Below are 20,404 nucleotides of genomic sequence, written 5' to 3' on the forward strand. Positions count from 1 at the left end.
AGTGGTGAAGAAGGTGAATGTAATGTTGGCATTCATTTCTAAAGGTATAGAATATAAAAGCAGCGATGTGATGTTGAGGCTCTATAAGGCACTTGTGAGACCACACTTGGAGTATTGTGTGCAGTTTTAGGCTCCTTATTTTAGAAAGGATATACTGACATTGGACAGGGTTCAGAGAAGATTCACAGGAATGATTCCAGGAATGAAAGGGTTACTGTATGAGGAACGTCTGGCAGCTCTTGGGCTGTATTCCCTGGAGTTCAGGGGAATGAGAGGGGATCTCATAGAAACATTCCGAATGTTAAAAGGCCTGAACAGATTTGATATGGCAGAGTTATTTCCCATGGTAGGAGAGTCGATGACAAGAGGGCACTACTTCAGGATTGAAGGACGTCCATTTAGAACAGAGATGCAGAGAAATTAGTTTAGTCAGAGGGTGGTAAATCTGTGGAATTTGTTGCCTTGAGCAGCTGTGGAGGCCAAGTCACTGGGTGCATTTAAGGCAGAAATAGATATATTCTTGAAGGGTTATTTAGATGGTGGGGAGAATTCAAAATGCAGAGAAGCAAAGGGACTTGGGAGTCCTTGTGCAGGATACAGGGTATGGGGAGAAGGCAGTGGTGTGGGTATGACTTGAAGAATTGGATAAGCCCATGATTGAATGGTGGAGCAGACTTGATGGGCCGAATTGCCTACTTTTGCTCCAATACCTTATGGTTTTATGGTCTTATGAATGGTGGATTGACAAGGGACATAAATTGACTGGTAGGTAGTGCTAGGTATGGGTGGTGAGCAGGCGTGGAGTTGGGACAGTATGGTAGACGAATGATAGATAAAGGGAGAGAAAGATAAGAAACAGAAAAATAATGACATTTGCAGCAAGGTGAGTGGAGGCAAGTATGATGATGGGAGAAGGCTGTTGAAGGAAGATAAACAGGAACATATAAGTACTTCAGAATTGGATTCAGATAATAACAGGTGATAATTGGATTTATTTGAGTAGAAGTGAAAGTTGCAGAACATTTGGAACAAGATGAGGGATAGTCTGTGGTAGAACCTTGTGTGTGAGATGGATGGATGGAGCCAGGAGGGGGAAAGGGACAATGATGGGTGAGGGGATGGTGGGAAGGAAAACAAAAATCAGGATGACTGGAGGATCAGAAGGAGGAGATGGAAGAAAAAAGGAAGAGGGTGTGTTTACCTAAACTTATGAAACTAATATTCATTTCATTAGGTTGTAGACTACCCAGGTCAAAATAAGTTTTTGCTCCTCTAGTCTGTGGTGGGCTTCATCCTAGCAGTAGAGTAGGCCAAGGATGGACAGGTACTTGTGAGAATGAGGAGGGCAGTTGAAATGCTGGGCAACTGGGAGCTTGAGATGGCCATTATGGACTGAAAGTGCTGTGCTGCAAAGCAGTTGCCGAATCTGCGCTTGGTCTTGCCAATATAGAGGTGGCACATCTATATTGCTCCAGGTACTATAGACAGGCTTGGAGTAGATGCATATGATTATCCTCACCTGGAAGTACTATTTAGTTTTTGGATGATGGTGAAAGAGGAGATGTAATGACGATTTTATCTGACCTGTTTAGGGTCTCCAGTATTTTCTGTATTTATTGAAGATTTTCAGCATTTGCAGTTTTTCCACTTTTTAGTGGCACTGGTATTAAACAAATAATGTCACTAGGCCAGTCATTTAAGAACCAAAAAGTGCAGATTAAGCCAAGAAAACTTAGAAGTAACATTGCAAGCAATAAACTATAAGGTACCATTTCTTTCCTCTTGATCAAGCACTATGATTGTTGTTCCAGAGGGCAGTTCAGAACAACACTTCCCCATTTTCTAATTGAGTAACACCACACATAAACTGTAAATATACTAGTGTATCTTTTTATGGACACTTTATATATAAGAAAGATTCATGCAAGACAGTCATCTTAATGTGCCAACCATCTTGTATTTTGTCTGCCATGAATGATTTCTCTTCCAGCATGCTAAATGGGTGATCTGTGTAGTTAGAGCTATGTTCCTTTGTAATTGTTCAGTCTAGCCACAAATAATTAAATGATTTATCCTATATGTGAGTCAGAGAAACCCTTCTAGTTAATCATTCTGAACCTTCAAGCAAAAGTGATTTCAGATGCGTTTATACACTGGATATTTAACCTAATTGAGATTTTGATATACATCTTTGCAGTTCTTCATACACAAATTGTGAAGAATTATTTTCAAACTAATGGTGAAATCCACCAATCATTATGTATCAACAACTGAGATAATATTTCTTGATGGCACAATGAAGTAGAAATCTGTAAATGACAGATTTGTGAGCTTAGAAATGAATGGAAGGTGTTGGAATTGCTGAGCAAGCAAAAAGAATTTTTAAAAATCCTTCTGCCAATCTTGATCTTAACTGCATTTCTGATTTGTGCTTTATTTTAGTATGCTTGATTCTTGAACAGAGAGCTGGATTACACAGTAATTGAGAAGTTTTTATCCAAATTTTAAAGACAAGAGATTCTGCAGATGCTGGTAATCCAGAGCAACATACACAAAATGCTGGAGGAACTCCAGCAGGTCAAGAAGCATCTTCATGAATCTTGGCCTGAAACATCAACTGCCTATTTCTCTTCATAGATGCTGTTTGACCTGCTGAGTTCTTCCACCATTTTGTATGTATTATCCAATTTGTTGCAATGTATGCACTCATAGTTTCAATAAGGAAAGATTAGGTTTCACGTAATCTGGCAAGAAGCAGTCTTTAAAATATGGAGGATTTAGCCATCCTTTTGATACAGGAATCCCAATGCCAATCATTTTAACTGTTCACTGCAGAGGCTGAAATTCTGTCCAGCTGCACCCCACCATCCCCTTGCCATATTCATATACTGTAGATGAATTAAAATAGTCTAGATCTCATTAAGGCAAATATGCCTTATGCTCACCCTTCTCCTGGTCATATGAATTCCTCTGAGGCATAATATTAGTTAACAAAGATACAGTATAGGCCAGTGTGTAGCTATTCATTATAGTTTCACCCGTACTCCTTTTTCTTGATGGTATTGATTCATAAATTTTCTTTCTGCTCATGAATATGTATAGTGTATGCTGGATATAATGCAAACTTAGTGATCTGATATAACATCCAATTTACTGTTTGCACAGAAGCTTAGGCTGTAGGCCGTTTGCTGTATTTGGTGTCCTAACTAATTAATATACGAGTTAATCAATGCTTCATCTAGAAAGAATGATTATACAATTTATATATATGGTCATTGCTTTCATCTCCTTCTTGCCTTATATAATGCCCTTATTTTACAGTTTCTTGGGTTCGTTTAAAATACTTTGATTTACAAAAAGCAGAATGCTTCAGGCACATTTTGAATGATTCGTTTTAGTGATGCAATGCATCAAGAATTTTTTGAAATGTTTAAAGTCTGTTGAGACTGCAGTAGGAAAATCAAATTAATGCATCCTGTTCCATTTTCCTCTAAAATATCTTGCTTACTTTAATGTTATGCGAATCTATGCCATTCCATTTCTGCTTTAGTGCAAGACTCCTTTGATCTCCTAACTATAAAAATTGCTGATAGATGTGCTTATACAACTCACCAATGTCCTACTGTGTATGTCTTTTTTTGTTTAACTATCTATGTGATCTAATAATTATGTACTGTATCAGTATAACTAAAATCTGTGGTTGAAGTTTATTCTCTCCTTCATTTTATTTCTTTTTAAACGCTGGAGATATGTTGTCCTTGTTTTAAAATACTAACTTCAATATTGACAGACTTGCTGAGGATATCTAAGCATCTGTGTATTTGTTTTAAAGCTGTGGTGTACAGCATACAGTATAAACTCCACAGAATTGTTCCATTCAGCTCCCTTCGAAGAGCAGTAAGCTGCCCTTATTTGCACCAGCAATTTGGTCCTTAGAACCAGATATTGTGTACAATTGCAAAATGACATGCGTTTTTCTATGCAGTATGTACCTATATGTAGTGTCAATAGTTTGCAATGGAAGAGACCTCTGAAAAGTGGGGTTTTCTCTCAAAGGAGCTCCAGTGAGCTCTATATCAATGGCCGATCTATGCCCTTGGAATCAGCTAAAATGTTAGAGGCCAGACATTCAATTTTATGGGGCATTTACGATGTGAGTGAGTTGAGGATTAATCATTTTAGCTAAATTGATAAACACAGCCTTGCTTTCAAGCCAGTATGAAAATGCTGCTCAAAGTCCCCCCAGAAGTACAAGCCCATTTGCAGAAATGCAAGTTATATAATGGTTTCAGACTAGCTGGCTCTCAACACATTCTAAAGACTTGAATGTACTTTCGAAAATTTCAGATACTATTGAAATGATTTGAACTGGAAAAAGTTGAAACATCATAAAACACTTTAAAAATTGAACTATTTTTGAAAGCTTCAAAATAATTAGAACACTTAAAATAGTAGTAAACACTTGTATCAAAATATATAACTTAATATATTGGAAGAGTAGATTCCCTGAGGCTTGTTTGCCTCCTTTGGAGTTGACCTTCTCCATTAAAATGATTGAAGTTAATGATTAAAAAGATTGAAGACTGCTAGATGGGTATATGGAGGAGTTTAAGGTGGGGGGTTATGTGGGAGGCAGGGTTTAGTGTGGCTTTAAAGAAGGAATTGGATACATATATGAAAGAATACATTTCATATTCATATTTCATAGGGTTTGAGGGTCGGCACAACATTATGGGCTGAAGGGCCTGTAATGTACTGTACTATTCTATGTTCTATGTTAATGACACAGTAAAGCTACTGGATTCCATGAGGAGTCCAATGTTTGACTGAAGTAACAGCAGCAAAAGCCTATCGTGTAGGACTTGTGCATTCACTTGGGTGGTCTTGGATGTGTTTCAGTCACGTAAACAAGTTACATTGTTTAAATCATTTTGAAGTTAGCCTAGGTTCATGGTCCTGTTCACTTATTTACATTTAGACTAGTCAGTCATTTGGGCAAGGCTTCATCATTTCTGCCAGTCAGGATTCTGCTGGGAAACTGATTGTAGATATCACCAAAATTTATTTAACTGACCAAACTAATTTTTAGCAACTCGACTTGAGGAAATTATTCTGCTATTGTGTCATTTTTGCAGTGAATTCTTCAGAATATTTAAGTATTTTATGACCTCAGGTACTAGAAACACCAACTAGAGATGTAACCCACTGATTTTTAATGGTGAAATAATGCATGGTACCATTTGTAATTTAACAATGGTTTCACAGATTTAGTTGATTCATTTATTCATAAGGATGGTCACCTTGTAATTTTTTTTCTTTCATATATTTATCCAATTCCTTCTTTAAAGCCACAATGTGATCTGCTGCCATTAGATAGATAGATAGATACTTTATTCATCCCCATGGGGAAATTCAACATTTTTTCCAATGTCCCATACACTTATTGTAGCAAAACTAATTACATACAATACTTAACTCAGTAAAAATATGATATGCATCTAAAATCACCCTCTCAAAAAGCATTAATAATAGCTTTTAAAAAGTTCTTAAGTAGTTTACTTAAATACATTGAGTCCTAACCCCGGCACTTTAACATATCTTACTCCTGGCGGTTGAATTGTAAAGCCGAATGGCATTGGGGAGTATTGATCTCTTCATCCTGTCTGAGGAGCATTGCATCGATAGCAACCTGTCGCTGAAACTGCTTCTCTGTCTCTGGATGGTGCTATGTAGAGGATGTTCAGGGTTTTCCATAATTGACCGTAGCCTACTCAGCGCCCTTCGCTCTGCTACCGATGTTATACTCTCCAGTACTTTGCCCACGACAGAGCCCGCCTTCCTTACCAGCTTATTAAGACGTGAGGCGTCCCTCTTCTTAATGCTGCCTCCCCAACACGCCACCACTGACCTATAGAACATCTTCAGCATCTCACTACAAACATTGAACACTACAAACTACACGTACAGGTAGTGCATTCCAGATTCCAACATGTTGTGTGAAATGCGTATTTCCTCATATCAATCTTAATTCCCTTCCCCTTTATTCTACACCCGTTGAATGAGCTTCAATCTTTGACCTCTCTGCCAAAGGGAACAGCCTCTCCCTTTCCATTCCAATTGACCTCTCATCATTTTCAGTGGTATTTAACTCAGCCTTCTCTTCAAAGTAAACAATCCCATCCCCTCTAATATATCATTGTAATTTTAGTCTAATCCTAGGAACCATTATTTTAAATCTAAATCCAGAATAGCCATCCTTTAATGTAGCATCAGCATTGAACATAGTATTTCAAATGAGACCAGGCCAATGATAGTTAAAAGTTCAGCATAATTTCCCTGCTTTATACTCTATGCATCTATTGCTAAAGCCCAGCATCTTGTATGACTTAAATGAATTGTTTTCTCAACTAGCCTTAGTGCTTTCAATTAGTTCTGCACACATATATATCCCCATGAGTCTCTGCTTCTGCACTCCTTTTAGAGCAGCATCCTTATTTTCTGATATTGCCTCTCCTAATTTTTTTGTATCAGGTTACATCATCCCTTCTCCCCGCCCCATTACATCAAATATAAATGAAATGGCCGTTCAACGATTTCTCATTAGATAAGACACTTTCAGTTGTGAATGTTGAAAGTATGTATTAGCAGGCAATTCATTAACAGACTGTTAAAGCTAAACCTAGTTCAATGCTCACCTGATATTCTCAGGTGTACATTTCCCAGCAAAATCTCAGATAGTGATAAGGTGTGAGAATTGCATTTTTATCTCTGCTATAATCAGAAAGGTTATGGAAGTTCTCATCAACAGGCATATCAACTGGCATTTGCTCATCGGTATACTAAGCTTGAGCTTTGCCCAGACTATTTGGCTCTAGATCTCATCACAGCCTTGATCTTCAGGATAGTTCCCTGATAAAAATCTGCAATGATACCCTTGGACTGGATTAAGGGACTAATTTCTAGAGCTGAGGTGAGAGTGACTGTTCTTGGTGTCAAGGTAGCACTTCCTCAAGTGTAGCTTCAAGGCATCCTGGTAAAACTTTGAAGTCACTGGTCTTCAAAGGGAAAACACTCTGATGGCTCGAGTCATTGCTCTCAGAAAAGAAGATAGTCAGGAGGCCAATCATCCCAGCCCAAGGGCATCACTGCAGATTTTTAATCAGGGTGCTGTCCTGGATCCAGCTATCTTCAGCTGCTTGATCAATGACCTTCCTTCCTATATAAGTTCAGAAATGAGGATGTTTAGTAACGATTGGACAACACTCAATCCTATTCAAAACTCACCAGAAAATAAAGCAGCATGCTTACTTGCAGAAGATTTTGACAACCTTCAGGTATGGGCTGAATTGCAGCAGGTTGCCTTGGCACCATAGTAGTGTCAGACCATGACCATCTCTAACACTCTTGACATTCAATGATTATTGCTTCCCTTCCACTGATATCCAGAGGGTCACCATTCACTACAAACTCAACTGGATCAATCTTGCTGAAGGGTTTTGAATTGAATTGAATTGATTTTATTACTTGCATCCTTCCTGAGTAAAAACCTTTATGTTACGTCTCCATCTAAATGTGCAATCTATAGTAGTAATTGATAATAAGTAGTTTGTACAACAGTATAGTCAATATAACAGATAAATACAGTTGTGTCAGCATGAATTAATCAGTCTGATGGCCTGGCAGAAGAAGCTGTCCCGGAGCCTGTTGGTCCTGGCTTTTATGCTGCAGTACCATTTCCTGGATGGTAGCAGCTGGAACAGTTTGTGGTTGGGGTGATTCGGTTCCCCAATGATCCTTCGGGCCCTTTTTACACACCTGTCTTTGTATATGTTCTGAACAGTGGGAGGTTCACATCTACAGATGCGCTGGGCTGTCTGCACCACTCTTTGCAGAGTCCTGCAATTGAGGGAAGTACAGTTCCGATACCAGGCATTAATGCAGCCAGTCAGGATGCTCTCAATTATGCCCCTATGGAAAGCCCTTAGGATTTGGGGGCCCATACCAATCTTCTTCAACCGTCTGAGGTGAAAGAGGCGCTGTTGTGCCTTTTTCACCACACAGCTGGTATGTTCAGAACACGTGAGATCCTCAGTGATGATTATGCAGAGGAACTTAAAGCTGTTCACCATCTCAACCCCAACAGCTCTCAACAGCTCTGAGAGGCACAGGGGCAAAGGAGAGGGAGCCCACTCTTACCACCTGCTGGCGATCTGACAGGACGTCCTGGATCCAGCTACACAACGCAGGGTGCAGACCAAAATCTCTAAGCTCCTTGTAGAGATGGAGGAGGATTGGAGTTGGGAGACGGCAGCTGATGGGCGTTAAGTGGAGGTGAAGGATAAAGGTTGAGGTGGGTTGGAAGATGATGTGGAGACTTAAGAGGCTGCCTATTCTGGAATATGGCAAGGATGGTGATAAATACTACCAGCAAAGGAAGGGAGGAACCAATTGGGGGAGGGCAATAGGAGACTCCTTATCAGCTAGCTGTACAATGTGTGGGTGCAGGCAGATGAGAGCATGGAGAGGGTAGAACTTGAGTGGATCAGGAGAGAGAGGAAGGGTGGTACCTAAAATTGCTAAGTTCTAGATCACAGCATCTGCTGTATCTTGTGTTGCTAGTTTCCTTTTCATAGTTTGAATTGCTAGTTAGGGGATGTAAAAGGTACACAATGCACTTACCAAGAAAGTGATTTAATAAGATATACAAATCAACTGTAAAGTCAGCTCTTAATATTTCCAAATAATTTTGTTCCAAGTTAAAATGAAACATTGAGTATTTAATATTTGTTGTCTTTGCATATTGCTGAGGCATTTTTGGAAAGTCCCTTATGCCAATGGATGTATTTCCGATTTTCTAAAGAAATATTATCGTAGTCTTAATGTTTAACTTTTTTGTAGATATTAATTGATTATACATTTATCAGATTGATAAGAAAAAGGTAGAGCAGACCAGTTAGTTTTAAAATTTAGGAGAAAACTGAAAAACGTTACTTGCTTCCATTTTGAATTCTTTGTTACCATATTTAGTGTGTTTGATCTTTGTTATGATGCATTTTTGGCCTAAACATTTGTCTGGGAATCATGTTGTATCATTGACAGTGTCTAGTTGTATGTATTTTTTCTGATTCTATTTCTAAGGTCACAATACATTCCCTGTACTACACAAGTAACTTCTGTGCACTCAAAGACAATCGATCTTTTCATTGCTCTGAAAGTAATGGAAGGATCTATTATCACAAGACTATAAACCATAGGAGCAGAATTAGGCCATTCGGCTCATTGGTCTGCTCTGCCATTCCATCATTGCTGATTTATTACTCCTCCCAACTCCATTCTCCTGCTTTCTCCCATAAACTTTGATACCCTGACTAACCAAGAACCTGTCAACCTCTACTTTAAATATACCCAGTGACTTGACCTCCACAGCCAACAAATTCTTTGGATTCACCACCCTCTGGCTAAAGAAATTACTCCTCATCTGTTCTGAAGGGACATCCCTCTATTCTGAGGCTGTACCCTCTGGTCCTAGACTTATCCACTATAGGAAACGTCTTCTCCATGTCCACTCTGTCTAGGCTTTTCAATATCTGATGGGTTTCAGTGAGATCCCTCTCACTCTCCAGCGAATACAGGCCCAGAACCATCAAGCTCTCATGTTAACCCTTGCATTCCCAGAATCATTCTCGTGTACCTCCTCTGGATCCTCTCCAAAACCAGCACATTTTTTCCTCAGAAAAGCGGCCCAAACCTGCTCACAATACTCTAAGTTCTGCAGAGCGAGCAGCCAGCAAAACCTCCACACCCCACTTCTATAGGCTTGCATCAGGCTTTCCATTTCTGTCTCTGGCAGTGCTCTACCAGCTCTTGGTATTTGGCTTTCTTAAGCACGAATACTTCCTCAATCCTGCTTTCCCAAGACCCTGTCAGTTCTATCATGACCACCTACCTACTTCTAGGTTTCTGACAGAATGACCATGTCATGCCTCAGTGATAATGATGCGATGAAGTCAGGGAACTTTAATTGCTTGCCAAGATTGACTTTTAGTTGCCAGTCAGATGCTGTGGTGAGTCAGCCTGCTGGTGATTTGGGCTGAGGCTGTGGTTGGTCTCCAGCTTTGACAAAAGTCATGAGTTGTCGTGGTTGGCGGAGGTGCTTACTGTTGTTAATGGCAAGGAGATATTTTCTGCCAGTGGTAGTGGCCTTCTCCCAGTGCACTATACCTGCACTATATTCCATTTGCCAGTTTTTTTTGCCCATTCTTCCACTCTAAGTCTCTGCTTCCTCACACTAACTCACCCTCCACCTATCCTTTTATTGTCTGCAAATGTGGCCACAAAGCCATCATTTCCCTCATCCAAATCATTGACATATCACATGAAAAGAAGTGGTCCCAAAACCAGCTCCTGCAGAACACCACTAATCACCGGCAGCCAACTGAAAAGGCCCGCCCGCCCTCCCCCCCCCCCCCCCCCCCATTATTCCCTCTCTTTTCTTCCTGCCAGTCAGCCAATCTTCAATTCATGCTGGTATTTTTCCTGTAATACCACAGGCTCTTATTTTGTGAAGCAGCCTCACGTGTGCCACCTTGTCAAAGGCCTTCTGTAAATCCAAGCACACAACATCCACTAACTCTATCTATCCTGTGTGATTACATATATAATATAAAGAGTTTCTTTCTCAACAAAAATGCATCTGTACTGTCAATTCAGGTTGAAGGAAGAGCATACACAATTGATTCAAAGCTAATTCAATAATAATAGTGATAATAATCAAGTAAAATATTGAAAATCAGAAGTAGAGAAGCAGGAAATGAAAATATCTTTGGAGAGAGTAACACAAGTTAACATTTCAGATCAATAATCTTTCATCAGTTGTGAGAAATGTCATGCACAAATGACCGCAAAGGTGATTTTAAAAATAAAATGAACAGGTTATATTAATCCATGGGAATCACCAAAGGCAAGTATGTATAGTGGCATGCAAAAGTTTGGGCACGCCTGGTCAAAATTTCTGTTACTGTGAATAGCTAAGCAAGTAAAAGGTGACCCGATTTCCAAAAGGCATAAAGTTAAAGATGACACATTTCTTTAATACTTTAAGCAAGATTTCTCTATATTTCCATCTTTTACAGTTTCAAAATAACAAAGGAAGAGGGCCAAAGCAAAAGTTTGGGCACCCTGCATGGCCAGTACTTAGTAACACCCCTTTGGCAAGTATTACAGCTTTTAAATGCTTTCTGTAGCCAGCTAAGAGTCTTTCAATTCTTGTTTGGAGGATTTTCACCCATTCTTCCTTGCAAAAGGCTTCTAGTTCTGTGAGATTCTTGGGCTGTCTAGCATGCACTACTCTTTTGAGGTCTATCCACAGATTTTTGATGATGTTTAGTTCATGAGACTGTGAGGGCCATGGCAAAACCTTCAGCTTGCACCTCTTAAGGTAGAAATTGTGGATTTTGAGTTGTGTTTAGGATCATTATCCTGTTGTAGAAGCCATCCCCTTTTCATCTTCAGCTTTTTCACAGACAGTGTGATGTTTGCTTCCAGAATTTGCTGCTATTTAATTGAATTCATTCTTCCCCCTACCAGTGAAATGTTCTCTGTGCCACTGTCTGCAACACAAGCCCAAAGCATGATCGATCCACCCCCATGCTTAACAGTTGGAGAGGTGTTCTTTTCATGAAATTCTGCACCCTTTTTTCTCCAAACATACATTTGCTCATTGTGGTCAAAAAGTTCAATTTTAACTTCATCAGTCCACAAGACTTGTCTCCAAAATACATCAGGCTTGTTTAGATGTTCCTTTACAAACTTCTGATGCTGTATTTTGTGGTGAGGATGCAGGAAAGGTTTTCTTCTGATGACTCTTCCAAGAAGGTCATATTTGTGCAGGTGTCACTGCACAGTAGAACAGTGCACTACCACTCCAGAGTCTGCTAAATCTTCCTGAAGGTCTTTTGCAGTCAAACAGGGGTTTTGATTTGCCTTTCTAGCAACCCTACGAACAGTTCTCTCAGAAAGTTTTTTTGGTCTTCCAGACTTCAACTTGACCTCCACCGTTCCTGTTAACCGCCTTTTCTTAATTACATTACGAATTGAAGAATCGGCTACCTGAAAACACTTTGCTATCTTCTTATAGCCTTCTCGTGCTTTGTGGGCATCATTTATTTTAACTTTTAGAGTGCTAGGCAGCTGCTTAGAGGAGCCCATGGCTGCTGATTGTTGGGACAAGGTTTGAGGAGTCAGGGTATTTATAAAGCTTTGAAATTTGCATCACCTGGCCTTTCCTAATGATGACTGTGAACAAGCCATAGCTGTAACAACCTAATTAAGGTCTGAGAGCTTGGTAAAAGTTATCTGAGAGCTCAGATCTCTTGGGGTGCCCAAACATTTGCATGGTGCTCCTTCCCCCCCCCCCCACTCTAAAATTGTGCAAAAAAAATAATAGTCAGCCCTCCTTATACGCGAGGGATTGGTTCTGGGACCCCTCGCAGATACCAAAAAACGCAGATGCTCAAGTCCCTTATTTAACCTGTCTCACTGCGGTGGACTTTAGGACCCAGCGAAACCCTGGACCTTATTTAACCTGGCTGAGTGTGGTGGTCTTTAGGACCTGGCGGAGCTTTGAATCCACAGTGTTTCTGTTCACAAAAATAATCACGATTGAAAATAAAGTGGAAATAATAAAGCGATCAGAAAGAGGTGAAACACCATTGGTCATTGGAAAAGCATTAGGCTACAGTCGGTCAACGATCGGAACTATTTTAAAGGATAAAGTGAGAAAGGCCCTGCCCCGATGAAAGCTACAATTATTACTAAGCAACGCAGTGGTTTAATTATTGAAATACATACATTTCTTTAGTGTTTTATATGCATAGAAAGGTAAAATATATACTATATACTAAGACAAACGTTTGACTAACTGATGCTAAATAACACCGATGTACCTGTTCCGACTTACTTAGTAAGAGAACTTCCAGTTTTTTGATCCCAATCCACGATAACCTACGCACATCCTCCTGTATACTTTAAATCATCTCTTGATTACTTATAATACCTAATACAATGTAAATACTATGTAAATAGTTGTTATACTGCATTGTTTAGGGAATAATGACAAGGAAAAAAGTCTGTACATACTTGAACAACAAGTGCTGGAAGAGCACTTCCGGGTTTTCGCGATTTTCGGTTGGTTGAATTTGCTGATGAGGGCCGACTGTACACTAATCTTGCTTAAAATATTGAAAAGAATGTTTCATCTTTAACATTATGCCTTTTGGAGATCAGTTCATCTTCTACACACTTAACTATTCACAGTGATAGAAATTTTAACTGGGGTGCCCAAACTTTGGCATGCTACTGTATACCTCCAGTAGAACATATTTATGCTTTGCCTTTGTATAAAAATAAATTAATTGATGGCAGATTTTCACAAAACTGTTGAGGGTAATTTGTCACATGATATGTTTCTAACTGTAAATTGCATATCTTGGTTCCCTTTCAGTGTTATTACTGTATTCTTTGAATCAGTATTAGTCATCACGAATTGGATTAACACCAACATTTTCAGACATTCCTTTTTGAAGCATAATTATTGGCATAAGTACAAACATGCTTTTTGGATTTGGTATCCGTGGATTATTCATAATTATTCAGTTGTATCACTCAGTGGGATAGCTGTGGGTTTATGCTTCTTTCTAGAGACTCGAGATCAAAAAACTTTGGCTTAGAACAAAGTAATGCACTGCAATGCATTCAGCTGGATAAGGCATTCAATGGAAGTCCCTTCTCCATTCCCATTGGCACTGTTTTAAAGAGTTAAGAAACTAATCTTGAGCTTCTGGTGGATACTTGATTGTTAAGCAAAAAGGAACAAAAGTAAAATTTAAGTTACTTGGCAAAAAGGGTAAAACATTCTAACTGTCAGTTGATATTGTTAGAAGGCAGTCACCCCAGGCCTCTGCTGTATTTCCTCACAGCATCTACCCATCTGTTTTCAGCTGTTTCGTCAGTGACCCTCTCTTCAACCATAAGGTCAGAAGTGAGGAGTTTCATTGATTGCACAATTTCCATTTCCTTCTGCAATCTTTCAGCTATAGATTATACTCAAGCATAGAGGTAGTAACAGTTGCACCATAAGATTTCTGACAGTTACTGAATCCAACCAAAAAAAAAGACTAATTGCCTATCAATGATATTCCATTAGCAACTCAGGTCTCAGCGTGGACAGAAACACAACCGTGTAAATACAGTGCTTAAAAGAGCTGTAGACGCTGAAAGACCACATTGCAAAGAATTTGCCTCATGTTGCTCCAGTTGTTGAATGCAAAAGACATGTGCATCTCCCAAAGCATTCAAGAAGCTCAACGTAATTGAGGATGAACTATTATCTGGGTTGATATGCCACTCACCACCCTAACCATTCATTCCATCAACATCACTGCACTATTCTGTACCTTGTACTACCTACACAATGCACTTGTTAGGATGCTGAAGCAGGAACCCAATCGCAGACCAAGTACTGTGCGCCCTGTGATATTTGCTGAGTAGCAGATCCAGAGGGGTAACAAAGTCAGCATCAAAGTTCAGGCAGAGATCAAAAATTCCAGGGAAATCCAAAAACCAGAATTGGGAAATGGGCAGCGTTGATATTCAGACAGACATGGTTCAGATACAAATGCTGGAAAGGCTCAGGTAAAAAATCACTGGCACAATCTGGCAACAAACAGGTGAAAATACACTGAACAATAAACAGAGAGGCAGATGATAGGTGGAGCACAATGAGGCACAGGTGGCAGCAATACAGGTAATAATGGGAAACCGGTGAGAGACGGAGCACTCAGTGATACAGGGGCCGGAGTAGAGCAGGAGTGGGGACAGGAGCACATGGGGCATGTAAACAAAAAGAGCACATGGCAATATAAAACCATAGACTGATGGGTAGGGGGAAACAGTTCATCTGCAGGTAGAGCTGGATGCTGGCGATGAAAGTCTCCGGGAGAGGGGTCCAGGATATTATGGGTGGGGACCCAGTATCTCTCCTCAGGACCATAGCCCTCCCAGTCCACAAGGTACTGGAGGCCGTGCCCTGGCGACGAACATCCAGCAGACGACACACCATGATGGCCTCTGAACAATCGATAAGCTGTGGGGAGGGGTGTTGTGCAGACAGGACACGGGGCGGCTCATGAAAGGCTTGATGCGGGACACGTGGAAGGTGGGGCGAATGCGGTGGAGAGTGGAGGGGAGCTTGAGACGGACAGCAGTAGGGCTGATGACTTTAGCAATGGGAAAGGGGCTGATGAAGCGGGGGGGGGCAATCTTGCAGGAATCCACCTTGAGGGGCAGTTCTCAGGCTGAAAGCCACTCACGCCATCCCTGGCGGTAACATGGGGCCTTGGAGCGATGGTAGTCAGCTTGACGCTTGATCCTAGCAGAGGCACGGAGAAGGGCAGAGCGAGTGTGCCTCCAAGGCCGCTGATGACAGCGGATGAATGCCTCGGTAGGTGGAACACCAACCTCCTACTAGGCAGGAAACAGCTGAAGCTGGTAGCCAAGGCAGCACTCAAAAGGAGATAGACTGATGGATGAGGACAGGAGGGTTTCTGGCGTACTTGGCCCAGGGTAACTGCTGACTCCACGCAGAGGGGTTCTGGGAGAGCAGACACTACAACACTCTCTCTAGCTGTTGGTTGGCCTGCTCGGTCTGGCCATTGGTTTGTGGGTGGAAACCTGAAGACATACTCACAGAGGCACCCAGAAGATTACAGAAAGCCCTCCAAAAGTTGGATGTGAATTGAGAGCCCCTGTCTGACACAACAACATCTACAGGTAAACCATGTAATTTAAAAACATGCAGTACTAGTAACTTGGCTGTTCCTTAAAAGCTTAAAAGAGTTCAGAAGGAACTCAGAGTACAGATAAGGGGGGCAAAGGAGCAGTATAGGAGGAAGCTAGAACAAAAGCTGCAGAAAAAAAGCATGAAGGAGGTGTGGGATGGGATGAAGATCATCACCGGATGCGGTGCAAAGCGGGGGGCGAACATAAGTGGAGATGTGGAGAAAGCGAACCAGCTGAACAACTTCTTCAACAGGTTCGACAGCTCAATCTCATCCTCACCGCAGAAATCCACACCAGGCTTACTTCCCTCACAGGAAAATAGCCACTCACAGGAGACCTTGCCCACGCCCAGGATAACGGCTGCACAGGTGGAAGGTCAACTGAGGAAGATCTGTACCAGCAAGGTGGCTGGACCGGATGGAGTTTCCCCACGATTACTGAGGGCCTGTGCGACTGAGCTGGGAGAACCACTACAGCGCATCTTCAACATGAGCCTGGAGCAGAGAAGAGTACCCAGACAGTGGAAAACATCCTGTATTGTCCCGGTACCGAAGAAACCACAACCAAAGGAGTTGAATGACTTCAGACCTGTTGCCTTGACGTCGCACGTTATGAAGACCATGGAGCGGCTGATAATACAGAATCTGAGGCCACAAACCAGGCACGCCCAGGATCCTCTTCAGTTTGCGTATAAGGAGAAGGTGGGAGTGGAGGATGCTATCACGTATTTGCTGCACAAATCACTCTCTCACCTAGAGGGGGTCAGTTGTGCTGTGAGGATTACATTCCTTGACTTCTCTAGTGCCTTTAACACCATCCAGCCCAAGATCTTAAGGCACAAACTAACGGAGATGGGAGTAGACTCTCACATGGTGGATTGGATAGTGGACTACTTGACAGATAGACCTCAGTATGTGCGGTTGGGAGACTGTAGGTCTGACACGGTGGTCAGTAGCACAGGGGCGCCGCAGGGAACCGTACTCTCTCCGGTCCTGTTCACCCTGTACACATCAGACTTCCAATATAACTCGGAGTCCTGCCATGTGCAGAAGTTCGCTGATGACACGGCCATAGTGGGGTGTGTCAGGAATGGACAGGAGGAGGAGTATAGGAAACTGATACAGGACTTTGTGATATGGTGCAACTCAAACTACCTGCGTCTCAATATCACCAAGACCAAGGAGATGGTGGTGGACTTTAGGAGATCTAGGCCTCATATGGAGCCAGTGATCATTAATGGAGAATGTGTGGAGCAGGTTAAGACCTACAAGTATCTGGGAGTACAGTTAGACGAGAAGCTAGACTGGACTGCCAACACAGATGCCTTGTGCAGGAAGGCACAGAGTCGACTGTACTTCCTTAGAAGGTTGGCGTCATTCAATGTCTGTAGTGAGATGCTGAAGATGTTCTATAGGTCAGTTGTGGAGAGCGCCCTCTTCTTTGTGGTGGCGTGTTGGGGAGGAAGCATTAAGAAGAGGGACGCCTCACGTCTTAATAAGCTGGTAAGGAAGGCGGGCTCTGTCGTGGGCAAAGTACTGGAGAGTTTAACATCGGTAGCTGAGCGAAGGGCGCTGAATAGGCTCGGTCAATTATGGATAACTCTGAACATCCTCTACATAGCACCATCCAGAGACAGAGAAGCAGTTTCAGCGACAGGTTACTATCGATGCAATGCTCCTCAGACAGGATGAAGAGGTCAATACTCCCCAATGCCATTAGGCTTTACAATTCTACCGCCAGGACTTAAGAACTTTTTAAAAGCTATTATTAATGCTTTTTGAGATAGTGATTTAGATGCATATCATATTTTTTACTGAGTTAAGTATTGTATGTAATTAGTTTTGCTACAAGAAGTGTATGGGACATTGGAAAAAAGTTGAATTTCCCCATGGGGATGAATAAAGTATCTATCTATCTATCTATCTATCTATCTTTGGCAGAGGGGAGTTTAGGTAAAGGAATGAATTGTACAGACTTGGAGAAACAATCAACTACTGTGAGAATAGTAGTGTTACCATCTGATGGGGGAAAATTGGTGACAAAACCCAGTGCCACGTGGGGCCAGGGTCTCTTGGGGATAGACAGGTGTTGTAACAGACCAGTGGGTGACCAGTTAGAGTTCTTACCTTGAGCACAGACCGAGCAGGGTGAGACGAAGTTGCGGATGTCATCTCCCATGGAGGGCCACCAGAGCCGCCGACCGAAAGCCTGAGTATGCTTGGTTCTAGGGTGACAGGATAACTGGGAAGAATGACCCCACTGCGATACCTGTGAGCGGACAGAGCTGGGAACAGGAACACGGTTAGTGGGGCATTGACTAGGGGCTGCCTCACTCTGCTGAGCAGCTTGCACCATGGACCCAATGTCCCATTGCACTGCACCCACGAGGCAATGAGCAGGGAGGATGACATCAAGAAAGGGCATCAGGTTTTCCATTCTTGGAACCAGGGCAGAAGTACAGAGTAGAACTGAATCTTGAGAAAAACAGGGACCAACGAGCTTGACGGGAGTTGAGACACTTGGCTGTACAGATATATTCCAGATTCTTGTGTTCAGTTCAGACTAAAAATGGCACCTTGGCTCCCTCCAGCCAATGCCTCCACTCCTCCAGAGCTAGCTTCACAGCCAGCAGCTCCCGGTTTCCAACATCATAATTCCGCTCCATGGGACGGAGGCAGTGAGCGAAGGCAGCACAGGGGTGTACCTTCTCATCCTTAGCTGAGCGCCGAGAGAAAACAGCTCTTCTGCCAATGTCAGATGCATCCACCTCCACGATGAACTGCCGGTCAGTGTCGGGCTGAATCAGGATGGGGGCAGAGGTGAAACATTCCTTCAGGTCAGAGAATGTTTTTTCAGCAGCAGGGGACCAGGGGAATCTGACAGCCGATGAGGTAAGAGCAGTGAGTGGTGCAGCCGGTGTACTGTAATTTCTGATGAAGTGGCGATAGAAGTTAGCAAAGCCCAAGAAGCATTGCAACTCCTGACGAGTCGAAGGTTGGGGCCATTCGACCACTGCCTTGACCTTCTGTTGGTCCATCTGAATGGAACCGCCTGAAATTACAAACCCCAGGAAGGAGACTGTATTGCAAAGAAACTCACATCTCTCAGCCTTCACAAAAGAGCTGGTTCTCCAGAAGGCGCTGGAGAACTCTGCGGACATGACCTGTGTGCAAGGGCCTTAGAGAGAAAAAAAATCAAAATGTCGTTGAGGTATACAAAAAACAAATTGGTTCAGCATGTCTCTGAGAACGTCATTTACCAAGGCCTGGAAGACGCCGGGGGCATTGGTGAGACCGAATGGCATGGCCAGATATTTGCAATGGCCTGAGGTGGTGTTGAAGGCTGTCTTCCACTCGTCCCCTTCGCGGATGCAGACAAGATGGTAGACATTACAGAGATCAAACTTGGTGAAAACTGAGGCTCCTTGCAGTAGTTCAAATACCGAGGTCATGAGCGGAAGAGGGTAACGGTTCTTAACAGTGACTTCATTCAGTCCCCAGTAAAAAAAAATGCACGGATGTAAGGAGCCGTCCTTCTTTTTAACAAAAAAAAAACTGGCACCAGCGGGGAGGAAGACGGCCGGATGATGCCTGCAGCCAGAGACTCTTGAATGTACTTATTCATGGCATCTGTTTCAGGTACAGACACAGGGAATACAGGCAGCCCCCCGAGGGGGATGTACTAGGCAAGAGGTCAATGGCGCAATCATATGGACGATGAGGTGGCAGGGGAATGGCCCGGAACTTGCTGAACACAGCCTTGAGGTCCATGTATTCAGGAGGGATGGCACTAACATCTGGAAATCCCTCGGGGGGGGGGGGGGGGGGGGGGGGGGGAAGAGATCTGGGCTTGGAGACAGAGATCTGAGCACGGCTCCAGCCTACAATCTTGGGTGTTGTGTTTAACTAACTAGGGATGGCCCAGGACAATGGGAACTTGAGGAGAGTCAGTAACGAAGGGTTAACTGTGCATGATGGTTGCTGTATAAACGGAGACTCATTGGGGCCGTGACATGGGTGATGTTAGCTAGTCTCTGACCGTTCAAGGTGTTGGCCATCAATGGTGACCGGAGAGCAGACGTGGGTAAGCCCCACTGGGCAGCCAAGCTGGAATTGATAAAACACTGCTCCGCACCAGAATCGACCAAGACTGAGACCATTGGACGCTCCACTCCAGAGAAGCAGGTATGAGAGTGAGTGGTGTAGAGGAGGGCCGGACAGGGGTCACACTCACCAGTACTCCTCATCCTACTGGTGAGTGCTTGGCTTTTACTGGGCAGGTGGAGATGAAGTGGTCTGGTTGGCCACAGTACAGACAGGAGCAGGTGCTGATTCTCCTTTGTCTTTCGGTGGGCGTCAGGCGGATACGGTCGACATGCATAGCCTCGGATTCTGGAATGGGAATTGTAGATGGGGGCAAATGGCAGGGCAATGTAATCTAACGAGGAGCTTGGAACTCACCCAGTGCCCCAGGGACCCTCTGGAACCCCTCCCTCTGCAGCGCTGCTGGAGGCAAACATCAATATGGATGGCCAAGTCCATCAGGGCTTCAAAGGTGGCAGGAAGGT

General features: G+C 42.8%; 1 protein-coding gene across 2 annotated transcripts in view; it reads left to right on the forward strand.

Moving 5' to 3' along the window:
* kiaa0586 (KIAA0586 ortholog) overlaps window positions 1–20,404 on the forward strand; it is a 514,968-nt gene that overhangs the window by 314,413 nt on the left and 180,151 nt on the right. The window contains exon 19 of one of the 2 annotated variants that reach the window (XM_073039935.1): window positions 11,133–11,210. The exons of the other annotated variant lie outside the window; for it this stretch is intronic. Within the exon in view, the coding sequence (XP_072896036.1) occupies window positions 11,133–11,210 (78 nt within the window). The remainder of the gene's footprint in view (window positions 1–11,132; window positions 11,211–20,404) is intronic. 2 annotated transcript variants of the gene reach the window in all.

This window comes from Hemitrygon akajei, chromosome 3, assembly GCF_048418815.1.
Source record: "Hemitrygon akajei chromosome 3, sHemAka1.3, whole genome shotgun sequence".
NCBI lineage: Eukaryota > Metazoa > Chordata > Chondrichthyes > Myliobatiformes > Dasyatidae > Hemitrygon > Hemitrygon akajei.